This window comes from Artemia franciscana, chromosome 11 (genome assembly GCF_032884065.1).
Source record: "Artemia franciscana chromosome 11, ASM3288406v1, whole genome shotgun sequence".
Taxonomy (NCBI): domain Eukaryota; kingdom Metazoa; phylum Arthropoda; class Branchiopoda; order Anostraca; family Artemiidae; genus Artemia; species Artemia franciscana.
Window position 1 is genome coordinate 5,038,297 of NC_088873.1, and position 22,039 is coordinate 5,060,335.

At 35.1% G+C, this 22,039-nt stretch overlaps 2 protein-coding genes and 1 long non-coding RNA gene across 5 annotated transcripts in view; 1 reads left to right on the forward strand and 2 right to left on the reverse strand.

Moving 5' to 3' along the window:
* LOC136032718 (uncharacterized) overlaps positions 1-12,848 on the reverse strand; it is a 60,895-nt gene extending 48,047 nt beyond the window's left edge. The window contains exon 1 of the long non-coding RNA XR_010618767.1: positions 12,747-12,848. This is a non-coding gene — a long non-coding RNA (uncharacterized LOC136032718). The remainder of the gene's footprint in view (positions 1-12,746) is intronic.
* The window catches only part of LOC136032715 (putative protein kinase C delta type homolog), a 215,811-nt gene that overhangs the window by 136,506 nt on the left and 57,266 nt on the right, over positions 1-22,039 (forward strand). For both annotated transcript variants that reach the window (XM_065713026.1, XM_065713025.1), the window contains exon 7: positions 20,636-20,760. In XM_065713026.1, coding sequence (XP_065569098.1) covers positions 20,636-20,760 — 125 coding nt within the window. The remainder of the gene's footprint in view (positions 1-20,635; positions 20,761-22,039) is intronic.
* Positions 12,950-22,039, reverse strand: part of LOC136032714 (chitooligosaccharidolytic beta-N-acetylglucosaminidase-like) — a 152,310-nt gene continuing 143,220 nt past the window's right edge. Inside the window, exon 12 of one of the 2 annotated variants that reach the window (XR_010618766.1) lies at positions 12,950-13,060. The gene's annotated coding sequence lies outside the window, so the exon portion shown is untranslated. The remainder of the gene's footprint in view (positions 13,061-22,039) is intronic. The other variant, XR_010618765.1, reaches the window with a different exon arrangement.

Consider the following 22,039-nt stretch of genomic DNA (forward strand, 5'->3'; position numbering starts at 1 on the left):
ATGTATAAATATATATATATATATACTAGCTGTTGGGGTGGCGCTTCGCGCCACCCCAACACCTAGTTGGTGGGGGCGCTTCGCGCCCCCCCCAAGCCCCCCCGCGCGCGTAAGTCGTTACGCGCCATATTAGTTACGCGCCATTGTAGTTGTGTCCCTATGTCCCACCTGTGAATATAGATATATAAATATATATATATATATATATATATATATATATATATATATATATATATATATATATATATATATATATATATATATATATATATATATATATATATATATATGTTTTTAACTACGTAAAACTTGCGAATATACAACATTCTTTGCTGTCCCATTGTCTGTGCATATAAATAGACTGTCAGGTTTACCGACTCTTGAACATGCAACATATAATGGTCCATGGGAAAACAATCCGTATTCAGATCTATACCTCATGATTCTAATGATTGCCCTTGAGCTTTGTTGATGGTGATTGCTAATCGACCATTCCCTGAGTCGCCATCGTCATTTATATATCCCCCTGTGCACCCCGGCTTCCCCTTTGTAGTTATGTCCCTGTGTCCCGGTCGTCATTTATATTCCCTGTGTCCCGGTCGTCATTTGTGTCCCGGTGTTCCAGTCTGTGATTTCTCTTTGAGTGTCCCGGGCGTCATTTATATTCCTTGTGTCCCGGTGTCCCGGTCGTCATTTATATCCCCCTGTCGCCATCGTCATTTATATATCCCCCTGTGCACCCCGGCGTCCCCTTTGTAGTTATGTCCCTGTGTCCCGGTCGTCATTTATATTCCCTGTGTCCCGGTCGTCATTTGTGTCCCGGTGTTCCAGTCTGTGATTTCTCTTTGAGTGTCCCGGGCGTCATTTATATTCCTTGTGTCCCGGTGTCCCGGTCGTCATTTATATCCCCCTGTGCCCCCCGGCGTCCCCATTGTAGTTGTGTCCCTGTGTCCCGGTCGTCATTTATATTCCCTGTGTCCCGGTCGTCATTTGTATCCCGGTGTCCCGGTCTGTATATACATTCGTTTTTTAGTTTTGTTTTTCTCCTTTATTTTTTTCCTTTTTTCTTTTTTTTCTTTTTTAGTTTATTTAGATTTTTAGATTTTTTAGTTTTTTTATTAGTTTTTAGTTTTTTTGTAGTTTTTACCATTTTTTTAGTTTTTTTAGTTTTTTTTTTACTTATGTCCTGGTCGTCATATATACTCCCTGTGTCCCGGTCGTCATTTGTGTCTCGGTGCTTTGTTGATTGCTAATTTATATTATATTTATATTTATATTTTTTATATTTATTAATATTTTTTTAGTTTTCTTTTTCTCTTATTTTTCAGTTTTTTCCTTTTTTTTAGTTTTTTCTTTTTTAGTTTTTAGTTTTTTTGTTTTTTACCTTTTTTTAGTTTTTTTAGTTTTTTTAGTTTTTTAGCTTTTTTAGTTTTTTTATTAGTTTTTAGTTTTTTTAGTTTTTGCCTTTTTTAGTTTTTTCAGTTTTTTTTAGTTTTTAGTTTTTTACCTTTTTTTAGTTTTTTTTAGTTTTTTAGCTTTTTTAGTTTTTTTTCTTTTTAGTTTTTTTTGTAGTTTTTACCTTTTTTAGTTTTTTTTCTTCTTTTGTATTAGTGTGAAATAATTCAGACGTCATATGCGGACAAACACGACGTCACTCGACAGACAGACAGACAGACATAACCCACAAACAACTTATTTTTATATATATTTATTCATATTTATTTAGTTTTCTTTTTCTCTTTTATTTTTCAGTTTTTTCCTTTTTTTTAGTTTTTTTCTTTTTTAGTTTTTAGTTTTTTTAGTTTTTTACCTTTTTTAGTTTTTTTTTAGTTTTTTTATTTTTTAGCTTTTTTAGTTTTTTTTATTAGTTTTTATTTTTTTTGTAGTTTTTGCCTTTTTTTATTTTTTTCAGTTTTTTTTTAGTTATTAGATTTTTACCTTTTTTTAGTTTTTTTTAGTTTTTTAGCTTTTTTAGTTTTTTTTTTCTTTTTAGTTTTTTTTGTAGTTTTTACCTTTTTTAGTTTTTTTCTTCTTTTGTATTAGTGTGAAATAATTCAGACGTCATATGCGGACAAACATGACGTCACCTGATCCACACACAGATCCACACACAGACAACTTATTTTTATATATATAGATATATATATATTTATATATATACATATATATATATATATATATATATATATATATATATATATATATATATATATATATATATATATATATATATATATATATATATATATATATATATATATATATTATGTAGCATATAAATAGATTGTCAGGTTTATTGACTCTTGAACATGCAACATATAATTGTCCATGGGAAAAACAATCCGTATTCAGATCTATACCTCATTATTCTAATGATGTATCCCTGTGTCCCGGTCGTCATTTATTTCCCCTGTGTCCCGGTCGTCATTTGTGTCCCGGTGTCCCAGTTTGTAATTTCTCTTTGAGTGTCCCGGTCGTCATTTATATTCCCTGTGTCCCGGTGTCCTGGTCGTCATTTGTGTCCCGGTGTCCCGGTCTGTAATTTCTAGTCGAACAATCCCTGTGTCCCGGTCGTCATTTATATATCCCGCCTGTGCCCCCGGCGTCCCCGTTGTAGTTGTGTCCCTGTGTCCCGGTCATCATTTATATTCCCTGTGTCCCGGTCGTGATTTGTGTCCGGGTGTCCCAGTTTGTAATTTCTCTTTGAGGTTCCCGGTTGTCATTTATATTCCCTGTGTCCCGGTCGTCATTTGTGTCCCGGTATGTAATTTCACCAGTTGACAAACATGACGTCAGTCGACAAACAACTTCATGACGCATACAGCTCAATCCTTATAATGACGTCAGTCGACAAACATGACGTCACTCGACAGACACACACACACACAGACAACTTATTTTTATATATATAGATGTCTCGGTGTCCCGGTCGTCATTTGTGTCCCGATGTCCCGGTCTGTAATATATATATATATATATATATATATATATATATATATATATATATATATATATATATATATATATATATATATATATATATATATATATATAAACAAGACAAAAAACATAACAACATAAATAACATAGCAGCACAACAATATACAACATAAGTAAATTACCTCAATTCAAAAAATGGCCAAAGAGGGTCAAAAACACCAACCATTTGCCGAGTTTTAAGACATATATCTTTAGATAAATGTTTCAGTCGCGAGGGAGCATCAACGATGTCAAATTTAGAAACTACTGTACGATTCCGATACCACCGAGGCAGACGCAGCAAATACTTGCAATACTTAAAATATCCTGAGTGTATTTTCTTTGTATCCTTCTTTCGAAGGAGGAAAGCAAAACCAGAAAGATAAAAAACAGCAGGGGCGCAAAAACTAGAATAAAGACGGTATAGTCCTTTTCCGTTATACCTACCAAGATTTGGTGAAATTTTTGCGTATCCAACCCGCATACTTTTCAGCACGCTGGACGTAATAGCGGAGCAAGTAGACGAAAGTGACGCGGAAAAAGAGAGACCCAACCATATAATACTTGCTGAACATGGTATAGTTGAAGAACCCAAGCAAAAAGGTGATGCTGATGGAGGACTCCCAAAACACAAAAACTCACATTTGGAGGCACTAACTGAAAGGCCTACTGTGGATAGTGCGGCTGAAAGCCGGTAAAAGTTGGTAATTAGACTATGTTTTGTCCGGCTAAGAAGCAGAACATAATCAGCATATACAACGTGAGTAATGCCTAAATTATCATTGTTAAAAAAAATGACGGTTGAAGACGTTGGAGACACTAAGCTAAAACACATTTAAATATGCTCGGGGATAACACGGCACCTTGCCTAACGCCTTTTTTAACAGGAATATATTCCCCTACAGTACCATTCCACTTCACCCTAACTGAAGAATTAGCATACCAATACTTAAGTACGGAAACAATAGAAAGGTTAACACCTGAGGCTGCTAGAGAAAACAAAGCATTTGAATGAATTACATTGTCAAAAGCACTAGATATGTCAACAGTCAAACAATATAGGGGACTTTTTTGAGCAACAGCTTGTTTCATTAGCCGACCCACAATATGGCGAGCTTGAACACAGCCCATACCTTTTCTCAAACCAAGCTGGAAGGGTGTAAAATTGCACTTGGAGTTAATGGCCGGTAGCAGTACATACTCAAATAGCTTACTAACAAAACAAGACACAGTGATAGGACGGTAATTAGAGCAAGCACTGGGATCCTTACCCCTCTAAACTATGGGAGATATACAACCGGACAAAAAACTATCTGGCACAACGGACTGTGCCAAACATATCTGAAACAATAACTGCAAATGCTTCAGTGCTTCAGCAGTTCAGGACAATCATAAGCAATATATATATATATATATATATATATATATATATATATATATATATATATATATATATATATATATATATATATATATATATATATATATATATATATATATATATATATATATATATATATATAATAAAATTCTGGAGCTGTACCCCTGATAACATATACAGTTTTACTCAGACATACACACACACAGAAATGACACACTGAATTACATTTCTCTCTCTATAACCAGTGTAGTAAGTTATATGATTTCCTCTGTGTAACTAAATTTGAAAAGGCTTGGGTAAAACTGTCAAAAAAACAGAAACCAATTTATTTTATCAGTTTTTGACGTTATTATGTTATTACGAATCAAGCAATATGAATGTTTAGAGTTTCAAACTCTGCAAGAGCAAAAAGGAAAAAAAAAGAAAGCTGAAAAATAATGTGTTTATGTCACAACACTTCTATAAATCAAGTGTCTTATGAAATACATTTAGCTGAGCTGCTTGCCAAGAGTGAGTCAAAGCCTTAGTGCTGAGGCAACATTCTCCGAACCTACAAATCTATAAATATTATTGTTAGTCGTTTTCAGTGGCTTGTTTTTGTGTGACAATCAGCCATGTAGAAAAAAACTTTCAATTTTACTTTGTCCGAAGTAAAAGTGGAAAGTATATCCAGGAAGAGGTAACAAAAAAAGAAGTCTAGACGGGTGTATTGTAACGGTTCCTTATCGCATTGAATATGGGCTACACTGTTAAAATGGACTGATTCCTGCCAAACTTTAAAAATTTGCTAAATCCTAGGTGCATATTTTGGCGAGCCGATGCCAAAAGATTTGAGTTCTGCTTCAATCCAAAAACAAGCTGAAGTGCCAAATCGGTGAAAAACGACCTAAATCGACAATAAACTGAAAAACCCGTTAAATCTCCACTCAGTGCATAAGCGATCTGAGTCCAATTTGCAAGTTAGTTCCTGGCCAAAGAAAGCTAGGCCGAAAAATCCGTGCATACGTGAGCTTTACCTTTTTCGGTCCAAAACAAGTTGTGTCTTGACTTGGGGTAGAAACGGACTGTTATTTGATTCTGATCTAAGCTGAACTAAGCCTTACTATGGTTCACAAACGACCTGGGCTATGCTCTGATCAGCTTTGTTCAAAATCAAACATTTCTTGAATGATAAGGAAACTCAGTAAGTCATGAATTGGTCCAAAAACAAGCTAGTTCTAGACTCAGTGCAAGCAAGTTATGTTTTTGCTTTATGATTATCAAGCCATGAACTAGATGAAATAATATTCTAAAAACGGGGCAAAACTGGTTCTCTTTTGGTGAAACGACACAAAAACAGGACAATTTGAACCTGCGAAAACTGTAGAATAACTAGGTGTCAAAACAAGTTGAGCCTTTGCTTGGCCCAGAATTGAACTGAATCTTGGCTATGTAGAAATAATAATTTTGAATCAGTTTGTAAAGTAAATGTTGGATCAAACAGTTCGTGGTAACGAACTGTAGTAAGGAGCGACCCGGCTCAATAGTAACCGAAACTCTAAAAAATGGAATTTTTATACCAGTAGTTACATCAAAAGAATCGCATTTTAATGCTGATTTTAAATATATAAGTTTCATCAAGATCAGTTATACCCATCAAAAGTTACAAGAAAATTTTCAGAAAAGTTTCAGAAAATAGGGAGAAACACCCCCTAAAAGTCATACAATCTTAACGAAATTCACTCCATCAGATTCAGCGTATCAGAGAACCTTTTTGTAGAAGTTTCAAGCTCCTATCTAGAAAATGTGGATTTTCACATTTTTTGCCAGAAGACAGATCACGGATGCGTGTTTATTTGTTTTTTTGTTGTTTTTTTCCTCAGGGGTGATCGTATCGACTGAGTGGTCCTAGAATGTCCCGAAAGGGCTCATTTTAACGAAAATTAAAAGTTCTAGTGCCCTTTTTAAGTGACCAAAAAAATTGGAGGGCACCTAGGCCCCCTCCCACGCTCATTTTTTCCCAAAAGTCACCGGATCAAAATTCTGAGATAGCCATTTTATTTACCATAGTCCAAAAACCTAATTACTCTGTCTTTAGGGACGACTTACTCCCCTGCAGTCCCCGTGGGAGTGGCTGCAAGTTACAAACTTTGACCTGTGTTTACATATAGTAATGGTTATTGGGAAGTGTACAGACGTTTTCAGGGGGATTTTTTAGGGGGGAGATTTGAGGGGGGGTTACGTGGGAGGATATTTCCATGGAGAAACTTGTCATGGGGGAAGATAATTTCAATGAAGAAGGCGCAGGATTTTCTAGCATTATTTGAAAAAACAATGAAAAAATAAATATGAAATTTTTTTTACTGAAAGTGAGGAGCAGCATTAAAACTTAAAACGAACAAAAATTATTACGCATATGAGGGGTTTACCTCCTCGTTATACCTCACTCTTTACACTAAAATATTTTTAGTAATTTCAACTATTTATTCTACGACCTTTGTGATTCAGAGGTCATTCTTAAGGAATTGGGACAAAATTTAAGCTTTAGGGTAAAGAGCGAGGTATCGACGAGGGTTGAACCCCCTCATACACGCAATAATAACATACGAGCATAGAAGTTCGTTACGTAAATTAATTCGTAAGTTACGTATATTTTTTACCAATGAAAACGTTTGTAAAAAATTAAAAGTTCTAGTTGCTTTTTAAGTAATAAAAAATTGGAGGGCTACTAGGCCTCCTCCTTCGCTCCTTTTTTCTCAAAACCTTCCGATTAATTGCAATTAATTAATATGCAAACTTTGTTTTAATTATTTATGTGCGGAGAGCCAAGATCAAAACATGCATTAATTCAAAAACGTCCAGAAATTAAATAAAAAAAACAAGTTTTTTTAAAATGAAAGTAAGGAGCAATATTAAAACAAAACGAACAGAAATCACTCCGTATATGAAAAAGGCTTTTCCTCCTCAACGCCCCGCTCTTTACGCTAAAGTTTCTTACTGTTTTAAAAACAGAGTTAAGAGAAAGAGTCAATCTTTAGCGTAAAGAGCGGGGCGTTGAGGAGGAAAAGCCTTTTTCATATGCGGAGTAATTTCTGTTCGTTTTAAGTTTTAATGTTGCTCCTTACTTTCATTTAAAAAAACTTGTTTTTTATTTAATTTAATAAACAAATCAAACAGTTTATGGCATCGAAATGTAAGTAAGGACCGATGTGGATCAATACCAACTGAAACTCTAAAATATGGAATTTTGATGCCAATAAAATCAACAGAATCGGTTTTTTATGCTGATTTCAAATTTGTAAGACTAATTAAATTTAGTATTACCCATCAAAAGCTAAGAACCTGAGAAAATCCGTCTGATTTTTGAAAAAGAAAGAAACACCCCTTCAAAGTCAAGGAAGCATGATGATAATGACACCATCAGATTCAGGAAAGTAGAGAATCATACTCTGGAGGTTTCAAGCCCTCAGCTTCAAAAATGTAGAATTTTGTATCTTTTTTTGCCACAAGAATGATCGCAGATACATGTTTATTTGTTTTTTTGTTTGTTTCTTTTTCCCAGAGGTAATCGTATCAAACCAGTATTCCTAGAATATTCGGAGAGGATTCATTTCTTAGGGGTTATCGCTTCAAACCAATAATCCTAGAGAATCAGAGAGGGTTCATTCAAACGTGAATAAAAACTTCTAGTGTCATTTTGAAGTAGCCAAAACAATCATAGGGCAACAAACCCCCTCTCATGCCGCTATTTTTCCCGAAATCATTCGATCAAAATTTTGAAATAGGAATCTCGTTCAGCATAGTTGAAAGGTTCAGTAACTATTCCTTCCGATATAATTTGGGGATAACAGGACCTCTTATAGTCCCTTTCGTAGGGTCTTAAGTCATGAAGTTTACCCATTGTTTACGTATAGTATTCGTTATTGGGAAATATACAGAGATATTTCGAGGGAAGGGGAAGGGCTTTCTGCTGGGGGCATTTTCCAAGGAAAGAATTTTTCGTGGAGTTAAAAGAGTCTAGGGTTTAGCTTTCCAGGGGAAATTTTACACTGGAAGATTTTACGAGATTTCCTATAAGAAATTCTTTTTTTTTATCTTACTTTCTCTTTGCCGAATCAATTTTACACGAGGAGACGTAAAAAGGATCTTTCCGAGGAAAATTTTTAGAGGGTCTTTTCCCAGGAGAGATTTTTCAAGGGAGGAACTCTCCATGGGAGAATTTTCCGTGGGATAAAGTATCCAGGGGAATTTCCTGTGGGAGCAACTTTCTACTAGAGAGTGGAGGATTTACGGGAAAAATATTGCATGGAGAGGAAATTTAGGAATGATTTTAAAAACACTCAGAAATTAAACTGTTTTGCAAATAAAAGCGTACTAAGAAAATTTTTTAGTCGGTATCGTCCGCAAAAAATTTTTCCAGGAGAACTTTCAGCTAGATAGAATTGCCAAGGGGAAATTTTCCTGGCGGGGGGAGGGATAATTTACGTGGGAGGGACTTCCCTTGGAGGTATTTTTCCTGTGAGAACGAAGTTCCACTGGAAGGGGAGCTAAATTTCCCAGTACTGTTTAAAAAAGATCAAAAATTAAATAAAAAACAAGTTTTTCTGTATAATTCTAGTTAATTGACTTCTTGCAATCTCAGAAAGGGTTTAGGTTGGGAAAATGAAACTTTCAGGGATGGGTCTACAGGCAAAAGTATGTCCCGGGAAGGTATTTTAAAGTACCCACCTCCATTCCTTCTCCCTCTAGAGGGCCTTGAAATTTGCCTACATGACAGGTCTATACCTATTGAAATTTTGACAAAACAACATTTTACTTTAATTTTCAGTTACTAGTTGCTTTTTTTCTGCCTTTAGTTCTGAAAATGTAATTCCTGTTATTTGAGTAGAATTTTGAGCCATATCAATGTTTTTTTTTCAGAATTTAGGAAATGTATTTGCATATCTTTAAAACCTTATAAAATGGAATTGAGCAAAGTTATGAAGCTGAAAACAATTTTGTTGTACTTCAATTAAACAGAAGATATATTTTGCAAGGTTTCACTTTTGTAACACACATATTTTTAAAGGTCATCAAAGGTCAGGGCCCTCTAGAGGGAGAAGGAGTGGAGGTAGTTGCTTCAAAATACCTTCCCTGGACATACTTTGGTCTATAGATTCATCCCTGAAAGTTTCATTTTCCTAACCTAAACCATTTCTGAGATAGCAAGAAGTCAATTAACTAGAATTTTACCAGTTTTTCAACTGAAAATAAAGAGCAGCATGAAAACTCAAAACTAGCAGAAATTATTACGTATATGAGGGGTGTTACCGCCCTCCTCAATACCTCGTTCTCTACGCTAAAGTTGGAACTCTATTCCAGAAAGTATTCAAATGGCTGAGCACCTTGGTTTATTTAAAAGTAATTTGAAAAAGTATTTATTAGGAAAGGGTCGTAGTTTCTATTTATTTTTTGTTATTATTATTATTACCGTTCTTCTTATTATTATTATTTTAAAATCGTTGATGAGATTTGTTATAGTTTTTACTTTGGTTACGTAATTTATTTGTTTTCATATTTCTTAGTTTGATTAATTACTTGTTCAAAAGAAATGTAAGTAGCCGCCCCATCGCAAGTGCTTTTTTGTAATTTTTTGGTATAGTTATTAGTAATTTAATTTTTGTATTTTGTTTGTAAATAAAAAAAATGGCTGAAAAATTTGAAAAACAAGGGCTACTTATTTTGAACAATATGAAGCTTTAAAAAATACCAAAAAAAAATTAGAGTGAAGAGCAAATTATTGAGGAGGGGGCAACCCTTCTCATATTCGTAATAACTTCTTTTCTAGGACCATTTGGTCGATACGATGACCCCTGGGAAAAAAAAAACAAAAAAAAAATAAATAAACACGCACCCGTGATCTGTCTTCTGGCAAAAAATACGAAATTCCACATTTTTGTAGATAGGAGCTTGAAATTTTTGCTATAGGGTTTTCTGATACGCTGAATGCGAAGGTGTGATTTTCGTTAAGATTCTTTGACTTTTAGGGGGTGTTTCCCCCTGTTTTCCAAAATAAGGCAATTTTTCTCAGGCTCGTAACTTTTGATGACAAAGATTTGATGAAATTTGACGAAAATTTGATGAAACTTATATATTTAGAATCAGCATGAGAATTCGATTCTTTTGATGTATCTTTTAGCATCAAAATTCCGTTTTTTAGAGTTTCGTTTACTATTGAGCCGGGTCGCTCCTTACTACAGTTCGTTATCACGAACTGTTTGATTTTAAAATCGTTGATAAGATTTGTTATAGTTTTTATTTTGGTTACGCAATTTATTTGTTTTCGTTTTTTTTAGTTTGATTAATTACTTGTTTAAAAAAATGTAAGTAGCCGCCCCATCGCAAGTGCTTTTTTGTAAATTTTGGTACAGTTATTAGTAATTTAGTTGTTGTATTTTGTTTGTAAATAAAAAAGGAAAAACAAGGGCTATTTATTTTGAACAATATGAAGCTTTAAAAATTACCAAAAGAAATTTAGGGTGAAGAGCAAATTATTGAGGAGGGGCAACCCTTCTCATATTCGTAATAACTTCTGTTCACCTCAAGTTTTGATTTTACTCCTTATTTTCCGGGTGAAAAAGATATTTTCTTTTATTTAACCAACAATATCAAACCTTCCTTTATATTAGTTAGTTTAAAAGCTATTACCTCATCCCTGAAAAATACTGCTCTTTGAAATTTGTCCTATTTCCATCGACGTGTTCATATATTACTAATAATAAAAAAATATATTATATGTTTATATATATATATATATATATATATATATATATATATATTTCTAGTGGAAATTTTTTTTATTGAGTCAATAATCGGACGTTTCTTTATATTAGTTAGTTTAATAGCTATTTCCTCTTTCCTGAGAAATATTGATTTATGAAATTTGTCTAATTTCGATCGACTTGTTCAAATATTCCTAATAATTAAAAAATATATATATATTTTCATTTTCATTTTAGTTATGTGCAAGTTAACAAACTTTAAACCATAATAAAATTGCGTATGCTTGAGGTAAATTTCAACGGGACGTATGATGCAATAAACTAAAAATAAAAGCACAATATATTGCCAGCTTGTCACGCGCTTTTAAATTTGCCAAGCGGCAACTTTACAAGTTGAATGATTCAAAAGCATTTGATGCCAAACATGTTCTTTTCTTTTGCTTTAAGACTCCAAATTGGCTGGGAAAACTTTCTCAAAAGAACATAAACAAAAGCTGGTAAAAATAAGAGAAAGAGTAAAAGAGGCGACTAGTTGTCTAGTCTTCTATTGCGCCTTTATGCTTACCGCGATTTATTGTTTTTGCCTTTTTTTCACTCTGTATTTGTTGCCGCATAGATTCCAGCTGGAAAGGTACTATTCTGTTTTACTGACTCATCATTGTGGCTAGGAGTCTATCAAAGATAAGCTGATAAAAAAAAGAGAGAGCCGGTTGCAACTTGAACTTGGTCGTTTATTGTTGCTTTAGAATTATCATATTATTATTTCTTTTTTTTACTCCATTTCCCACCATTAGGGCTCATATTTAGTAATATATAATTTCCTTTGCTTTTTCTTTTCTCCGTTGGGTTGTCTTTGTGAGTTAATAATAAATGATGAACATGATGAATGCGAAATATGATCGTCGGTCTATACTGTGTTTGTAAATATTTCTAGTTATCAATGCGGCTTTACTTCTATGTTCTCTGAGGTCAACCTGACTTTTATACATAATAATGATAGATGGTAGTAAGCTTACCTAAGCTGAGGATGTCAGCTGATTGATTTGGCAAGAAATTTGAATTTAACCTGATGATGACAGGCATAGGTCCTGTCGAAATTATCGCTAGAAAAATCAATCACCTGACATCTATAGCTTAGGTAAGCTTATGACCATCTATCATTATTATGCAGCCTTACTTGTTCTACTGATCTGTTAATCTATTTAATTATACCGTTTTTCTTTGTTATATTAGCTTTTTTATGCTTACCATTGTTGAGTTACGTGTACTTTTGTTTTTGGTTTGTTTATTAAATTTTTTTCTCTGTACTCCCCTGTTTATACTTTTGTATGTTTGTGGGTAATAAATATTATTATTATTATTATTATTATAAATTGTTCCTGTTGTTTCAAAAAAAAATAACGAGGGAATAAATGAAGAGAAAATAAAACAAGGTGCCTTGTGGTCTTTTAAGACTTCAGACACATTACAGTCGTTTCTTTTGCTCTGAGTTCGTTTCTCACTAGAAGAGTTCGAGCAGTGTGGATGATGGTTCTGTACTTCTTGATCGATCGGCGTGGCCAAGAGTTTGTTGATCGAAAGCTAATAGAAAGAAACAAAGAAGAAAACAAATGGTTACCCCCCTTTTTTTGGGGCCTTAGATTTACCACGGCCGTATTTTTTTGTCCAATTTCTATCTTAACTGTAAAAGTTCCGGTAGTACTGATGTTAATTTCTTACTCTCTGAACCATAGCTCAGGACTGGAGTCAACCTAAAAAAAAGTTAATAGAAAAGCTAACCTAAAGCTAATAGAAAGAAACAAAGAAGAAAACAAATGGTTACCCCCCCCCCCTTTTTTTGGGGCCTTAGATTTACCACGGCCGTATTTTTTTGTCCAATTTCTATCTTAACTGTAAAAGTTCCGGTAGTACTGATGTTAATTTCTTACTCTCTGAACCATAGCTCTGGACTGGAGTCAACCTAAAAAAAAGTTAATAAAAACGATAAAGATAAAAGATAAAGATAGATAGAGATAAAGATATAGATATAATAAAGATAAAATATAAATAAAAATATAGATAGAATAAAGATAGAGAAAACCAGGTGTCTTTTAGTCTTCGCCACACAGTCTTTAGTTTAGACAGTTAGCCACAAAAATAATCTCTAATAATCTTTGATATTATTGATTTTGCAGTCGTCGCCAAAATGGCATTGCACATGTAATTAGACGAAGTGTCAATACTTAATCTGTTACTGCAGAAGAGTTTTATTATCTTTTTGTTTTTTCCCTATTATCATACCAATTGTCATATTTTTTATGTAACTGAAAAATTCCCAATATTTTTCCTTATGTAATTTTTGTTTAATGAAATCAAATTTTGTCCCTATTTCTTTAATATTTATCTTAGGAAAGAATATCTTCCCGAATAAGAAATTATTTTGCTGCATTCGATTCCAATGATAATCAAAATTTGTTTTTTGTGGAAAATGCTCCCAGGAAAGCTGAATCTATAGAAGAATAATATGAAAAAAACTTCGTTTTCTTAAAGAGTTAAAGAGGCTGCGTCCCAAAGTCGAACCTTAAAAAGTACAGGAATTAGGAGAGGCAGTTGGGGGGCTGCCGCCCCCCAAACCCTTCCGCTTTTAAAGACTTTTTTGTACTGGTTTTTTGTTGTGGGGGGTTGCCGCCCCCCTAACCCCCCGCTCTTGGCTTCGGAAAGGCCCTCTTTTAATTAACAAAACAAAAAACCTGTATAAAAGAGTCTTTAAAAGCGGGGGCCCATCCCTCTGCGACCACTGGAACCGAAGATCGCTTAACATTGTCGTGATTCGCCTCTTTAAAGAGGCACGAGTGTGCCTCCTTGATACACCTATAGAATATGGTGTGCATGGGAGACTGTAGACGTAAAACAAATTGCGTAGACAAAATATTCCATCTAAATAAAATTAGGTAAATTAATACGATATCAGGGTCATCAGACAAGGTATATACGTTCTTGTGTATAGAAAATTGTGGACTCTGGGTGCATTTAATCTTTAGTGTAAGTAATAATCCCTGAGTTTTGTTTTCAGCAATAAAATTACTGTTATCGCGACACCTAGCAAAAAGGGTCGACGAATCCCAACCAAAATTGCTGATTAGAGCAAATTTGCTCATTCTGCCTAAGGGGCCCATTTTTCTTGAATACCCGTGAGATACCCCATAGGTTCCCAATACCCATAGTGGAATCATATTGGGTGTAATTTTCATAGTGTTAAATTTTCCAGCATGATCATAAGTAGCGCTGTAGAGCTTCTCTAGTAAAGAGAGAAATTGCCCCCATGTTTTTTTCCCAAAAGCCACCTCGTATTGAATGGATAGTAGTAGAAACCTCAGTGAGGGCTCATTCGATTGGAAATTAAATGAGCACCACCTCCCTTGCCCTTTTTTATTTACCGGGGACAATGGCTGTAAATCATGCAGGTTGCAAATTTCTTACACATGGAATTTATAATGGAAAAACGGAAAGGGGGATGTTTGGTCATGGGTTTCCCATTAGCTCAAAACTTGTTCTTTTGATTGTTTACTATGCCAAGAAAATCATGCTTTTTTTGGGAGTGAGGGGTGGGGATATGTGTTCTACGGGGGGCTCTGAAATGTCACGAAGAACTTACTGACCAAAGAACTGAGGTAAACAAACCATTCATTTTTGCTAACATGCATTGCCAAATAAAAACTTGGTGATAAAGAGTACATTCAAACTGTTCTCTCTCTGAATTTTACTTTCTTACTAATATACAGGGTTGCCAAAACTTATTGGGACTAAAGTGTCAAATTCAGCAAAAAAGGGACACTTTTAGTGTCCTCCTAGAAAATTAGCCAATATACTTTAAAAGTTGACAAAAAAGGCTTAAAATGGCTTTCTCGCCACTACTCCAGGGCCAAATTTACGTTCTTCTTTTTCAATTAAAAGCAAAGCGGCTCTTCAAATAAGTAAAATCCCATGCAAAACCTCAAATCGCCTAATACGCGAAGAAGAAAAAGAATTCAGTACAATTTCTCGGGTTCTCTCGCACCTTCGGCTGTACTAGTTGCCGCTTTTTGGACGACCGTTTTCATTTTCGTCGTTTTTGACAAAAAATTCGAAAGTGCAGTCTTATTTCAGGAACTCTGAATCATTTGTGCTGCGTTTGCGGTGTTACAGGAACGTAAACAAAAGTTGGAGTAGTACAACTAAGATAAATGAAAAAATGCGTTCTTTAGTTTTTACGTTTTCAGCCAAAATGTCTACTCTGTACAGCGAGAAAACCTGTCTTCACTATGAGCCTCCCCAACCGCCTCGGCCGTAAAACGCCATAATGAAGACAGGGCTTAAAAGATTTGCGCCAACACACCACAGATACGATGTCTGTTGCTACCGACACGGCCTAATTACCCTCGCTCCCTCTTTTCCTTCAGTAGCATATCATATCTTCTGCAAAATTTTTGTCGACCATTTCCCGCAGACTGATATCAAAAAGCGTGTGAAACGCGCTTGGCTTGGAACGTGCTTCACATCCTTTTCACCTGGCTTTCGCCAATGCGTTTGATAACGCTGCTCTCGCAAGAGTACACAACCACATTATTATTTCACCCAATAATTAATGTATTCATGAGATCAATTGACTAAGAGATCAAACTTGATAAGGAGAGAAATAATGGCAAGACAAATATCACTTGTTCTGTATAAAGCTAATATATTCTTCAAAAAACAAAGAAATGTCAAATTCTTTGCAAATAGTGACAAGACAAATATTACATGTGCTTAATCAAATGTTGAAAAAAAAAGAAAAAGCATAGAAAACCAAAGAAAAAGGCCTTTTGGTGTCAAGAATAGCTATGGTTTTTCGAGGACCGTTTCTCTCTGCCTACTCTCTTTCTTCTGAGAAGAGGTCGAAGGCGTCTGTAAAAGACAATGGAAAGGCTTATTTAATCACAATCCTTTTCACCAAAAGCAGAATGGTGCACAACAAATGTCTAAGCAAATCCGAAATATTTTGAGCTAGGCCTTTGCCATCTTCGTGGCTCAGGATGGACCAAACCGAAAAACCTAGAAAGCATGAAGAGACCTTTATACGGGAACGACTGTGCTGGATTTCACATACGGTGCATTTCATGTTATGAAGGCTTACGAAAAGTGAGTAGATACAGAATGAATCGGATTCCAAATCAAAAGCGTTATACAGAGGTCCAGCTTGGTTGTTTCCAATAATAGTCTTCTGTTTCTTCTCTAAACAGTCCACCAGGCTACAGCATGTAAAACAAAACATTTTTCACTGCCATTCTTGCATCCTTTCATCACTTTAGGCAAAAAAGCACATATCGCTAATTAGCACTTAGTACACTGGATGTGTTGTTCAGTCTATGACAGTAAAATAAAAAAAAACTAATTTTTTTAGATGAAAGTAAGGAGCGACATTAAAACCTAAAACGAACAGAAATTACTCCGTATATGAAATGGGTTGTCCCCTCCGCAATCCCTCGCTCTTTACGCTAAAGCTTTTAATTGTTTTAAGAAGTAAAATTGTGGCAAAGAGTCAAACTTTAGCGTAAAGAGCGAGGGATTGCGGAGGGGACAACCCATTTCATATACGGAGTAATTTCTGTTCGTTTTAGGTTTTAATGTCGCTCCTTACTTTCAGCTAAAAAAATTAGTTTTTTTTATTTAATTTCTGAACGTTTTTGAATTAATGCATGTTTGGTTTTGGCTCTCCGCACATAAATTATTAAAATGAAATTGGTATATTAATTTTTTTTGGCTAAATGGCTTTCTCTTAGTTTTGATCAAACGATTTTGAGAAATAAGGGGTGGAGAAGGAGGCCTAGTTGCCCTCCAATTTTTCGGTTACTTAAAAAGGCAACTAGAACTTTTAATTTTTAACGAACGTTTTTATTAGTAAAAAATATACGTAACTTAAGAATTAACTTACGTAACAAACTTTCATAACCTTATATTCTTATTATGTATAGGAGGGGGTTCTTACCCTCGTTAATACCTCGCTCTTTACACTAAATCGTAAGTTTTGTCCCAATTCTTTAAGAATGACCCCTTAATCAGAAAGGCCGTAGAATAAATAGTTGAAATTACTAAAAATAATTTAGCATAAAGAGCGAGGTATTTATCTCCTCCTAAATACCTCGCTCTTTATGCTAAAGTATTATTAGAACCCCTCATATTCGTAATAATATCTGTTCATTTTAAGTTTCAATGCTACTCCTTCCTTTCATTTGAAAAAAGTTTTCATGTTTATTTTTCATTGTTTTCTTATAGTAATGCTAGAAAATCCTGCGCCCTTTTCATTGAATTTTTCTTCCCCCATGACAGATTCCTCCAAGAGAAGATCCTCCAACATAGCCCCCTCTCCTCAGCCCCACCCCCAAACAAAATAAAATCCCCCAGAAAACGTCTGTACACTTCCCAATAACCATTACTATATGTAAACACTGGTCAAAGTTTGTAACTTGCAGCCCCTCCCCCAGGGATTGTGGGGGAGTAAGTCATCCCCAAAGACATAGTTATTATGGTTTTCGACTATGCTGAACAAAATTTTGATCCGTTGACTTTGGGAAAAAATGAGCGTGGGAGGGGGCCTAGATGCTCTCCAATTTTTTTGGTTTCTAAAAAAGGGCACTAGAGCTTTTCATTTCCGTTAGAATGAGCCCTCTTGCGACATTCTAGGTCGATACGATGTCCCCTGGGAAAACGAAAAAACAAACAAATAAACACGCACCCGTGATTTATCTTCTGGCAAAAAATACAAAATTCCACATTTTTGTAGATAGGAGCTTGAAACTTCTACAGTAGGGTTCCCTGATACGCTGAATCTGATGGTGTCATTTTCGTTAAGATCCTACGACTTTTAGGGGTTGTTTTCCCCTATTTTCTTAAATAAGGCAAATTTTCTCAGGCTCGTAACTTTTGATGGGTAAGACTAAACTTGATGAAACTTATATATTTGAAATCAGCATTAAAATGCAATTCTTTTGATGTAGCTATTGATATCGAAATTCAATTTTTTAGAGTTTTGGTTACTATTGAGCCGGGTCGCTCCTTACTACAGTTCGTTACCACGAACTGTTTGATTACATGATCTTGACAGTTACCAGAGAATTTTCTAGTGGGATAGACTGTACCCGTATGGGACAGGGTCCACCCTCTCAAATGCATGTGAACCTAAACTGCATATTTACCAAAATCCTAATGTCTTAATCCAGAAAATCTACTGAGGTTCACCCTCGTCCAAAAAATGATTAAGCAGCAGCAAATCAGATCAGGATCAGATAGTTTACTACTAACTACTATCCAGGTCGCACCTTTGCATACTCCTGTAGACTACAAGTCATAAAACACCTTAAGCTTTTACTTACCAGCAGTTATATGCTTGCTTCAGTTCTTTTTATCAATTTTTTTTTCTAACCTCTCTTGAGCAAGTCACATGTTTCACCACGTTTGAATTTTCGCGCTTTTGAAAAGTAAAGTAGTGCGGATACGACAAAAAAAAAATCCCTGAGACGAAAACGAGCCTGAAAAGCACAAAGCACAAATTAAAAGCAGTTGCAGTTAAAAAAAAAAAAGAAAAAAAAAGAAAAAAAAACTGAAAATAAATACATATGGAATTGATTTTGAAAAAATGCCAAAAAGTGTCCTTTTTTTCAAAAAGTTGCCTTTTTTCACCCAATAGTGGCACGGTGTCACCCAGAGTGAAAAAGTGTCAAAAAAGCACTAAAAGTGTCCCTTTGGCAACCCTGCTAATATGAAATACATTGGAAATTCAGCCTTATATTGGATCTGGTTGCTATGGCTGGTTGCTAGGGCCTCATAGATATATGCAAATGAAATTCTCACGAAAGTATGCAAAACAGATGTACCCTCTGTTGTTTCATTCTACATTAAAGTAGGATAAGCCTCAGGTGTAGAATTTAGAGTATAGGTAATCATTAGTGCCCAAATAAGGGTGTATCTTCTGCAGTATAGGGAAGCTTTGGAGCCCAAATACGGAAGTTCCCTCCGTAGCTAGAGACCCTCCACTTCTATGATTCAACGCAAAGGCCCTCTGGAAAAGGCTCTGTGTGAAATTGACAGAGCAATACAGACCCTAAATATTGCTCTGCTCTGGCGGGGCAACACTGAAAAAAAAAATTGAGATTTGGAAACATTTAGAGCGATACAATTTGCTTCAAACCACTCATAAGCCACTCTGTCCCCCTCAGTATTTGAAGCTTTTTTACCAAATTATTTTAATCCTGCTTGGGACAAACAAGCGTACTATCATCAGCAAATGCAAATCAATCAGCATTTTGTTCAATATATCTTGAATTAGAATACTGCAACTCATCTGGGTGACAGATATTGCAACAAATGGACTTTGGAGCATCTCTTATAGCCCAATATAAGTTATTGGCATATACAATGTGAAGCAAAGGACCAAGGATAGACCCTTGTGGAATTCCAAAGTCTACTTCGGCCTTAATATCAGAACCTGGATCAAAAGGAATAAACCGGCCGTGAAGATAAGATTGCAACCATTCTAATGCTTCACCCCGGTACACCAAAATGTGGAAACTTTGCAAGAAGACTATCATGAGACACACTCAAAAGCTTTTCTCACATCCAAGAAAATTGCCGTTGGCGTTTTCTTCAAGTCTAAAGCATTATTCACAAAATTAAGAAGGCCAATACAAGCCTGTTCAGTAGAATGCTTTGGACGAAATCCAAACTGGTGCTCATGAAAAAATTTCCTCGCTGCAAAGAAATCTGCCAAACGAGAATGGAATGGTTTTTCAAAAACCTTTGAAAATGTAGAAAGAAGGGAAATGGACCGGTAATTTGAAGGGTTACTCTTGCTACCACCTTTTTTGATGATGATTGCACGCACGGACTTCAATGCCTGAGAGAAAACTCCACGTTCAAACGACCTATTAATTAATTTTGTTAACGGAGTCACAATCGCTGGGAGAATATAGCTGACTACTCGAATGGGTACTAAATCAGGTCCTGAAGAAGATGATCCCTTTAAATTGGAAACTATCCGAAAAACCTGTGTTTCAGTTACTTGTTCACGCACAGAAGATTTGTGGCAATAAGGACCCAACTGTCTATTAAAATTACTATTAGATCTTGATTCGGATATAGAATTAGCTGTCAAATGGCCAATTCAAGCAAAATATGATGTAAATTCCTTTATTTCATCTTCTTTATCAATATCCTTTCCGTCTAGCTTGAGCTTCGTTGGTAATGATGGAGATGAATGGCCAGGCTTAACAACGGAGTTTATTATCATCCATATTTTTTATATCTTGCCCGTACTCTGAAAATTTTCTACGATAATAATATGTTTTAACCCTACGTGTTGCTGACTTAAATATATTTCGATAGTCTTTGAAACGTCAATGTCCCTCAGGTGTAGGATAATTCTTGTAAACATTCCAAAGATAAGCTTTCGCTTAGCACACTTCACTAATCCAGGAGCCATCCACGGACTGATAGCTGAAATGAGTTTGTTTTTAGGAAACTACACTAGCACTATTCCTTACAGGTTCAAAAAGGAGTCCTTCTCCGTTTGAAGATACAACGCCTACCGGAAGTACATCAGCTTCTAGGAGGAACTCAGCGAAATCCAGTACATCATCAACTGATGAATCCGATTCTAGTACAGAAGTGGTAAGTACTTCTGAAGCTATAATAAAATAATATTAATAAATCTTTCTAATAAAGGCGTATCACTAAATTTGATGAAAAATCCATTGGAGAATACTTTTCATGTTCAACAGATTACAGAAAAGAATTTTCAAACCAAATATATTACATGGGAGGATTCAACTGAAAGCAAGAAGCAACATTAAAACTAAAACGAACAGAAATTGTTACGTTTACGAAGGGGTCCGCCCCTTTGTCAGTATTTCACTCTTTACGCTATAGTTTGACTCTTACTCTCAACTCTACTTTTTAAAACAGTAAAAAACATTAGCGTAAAGAGCGGGTCGTTGAGGAGGGAACAGCCCCTTTCATATATGGAGTAATTTCTGTTCATTTTAAGTTTTAATGTCGCTCCTTACTTTCAGTTTAAAGAAAACTAGTTTCTTTTTATTTAATTTCTGAACGTTTTTGAATTAATGCATGTTTTGAATTTGGCTCTCTGCGCATGAATAATTGAAACGAAATTTGCATATTAATTTATTTTTTGGCAAATTTTTTGGCTTTCTAATAGTTTTGATCAGACGATTTTGAGAAAAGAAGGAGCGGGGGAGGAGGCCTAGTTACCCTCCAATTTTTTGGTTACTTAAAAAGGCAACTAGAACTAATAATTTTTTACGAACGTTTTTATTAGTTAAAATATATGTAACTTACGAATTTACTTACGTAACGAACTTCTATATTCGTATGTTTTTACTACATGTATGAGGGGGCTCGCCCCCTCGTCAATACCTCGCTCTTTACACTAAAGCTTAAATTTTGTCCCAGCTCCTTAAGAATGACCCCTGAATCACAAAGGCCGTAGAATAAATAGTTGAAATTACTAAAAATACTTTAGCGTAAAGAGCGAGGTATTACGAGGAGATGAACCCCTCATACGCGTAATAATTTCTGTTTTAAGTTTTAATAGGTTTTAATGCTGCTCCTTACTTTCAGTTGAAAAAACTTTTTCGTATTTATTTTTTTCATTTTTTTTTAAATTCTAGAAAATCCTGTGCCCCCTTCATGGGAATTCTCTTCCCCCATGACAAATTCCTCCATTGAAAGCTTCCTCTATACAACCCTCTCCCCTCAACCCCTCCCCCTAACCAAAAAAATCCCCCAGAAAACCTCTATACACTTCCCAATAACCATTACTATATGTAAACACTGGTCAAAGTTTTGTAGCTTGTAGCCCCTCCCACGGGGACTATGAGGGAGTAAGTCGTCCCCAAAGACATAGTTATTAGGTTTTTCGACTATGCTG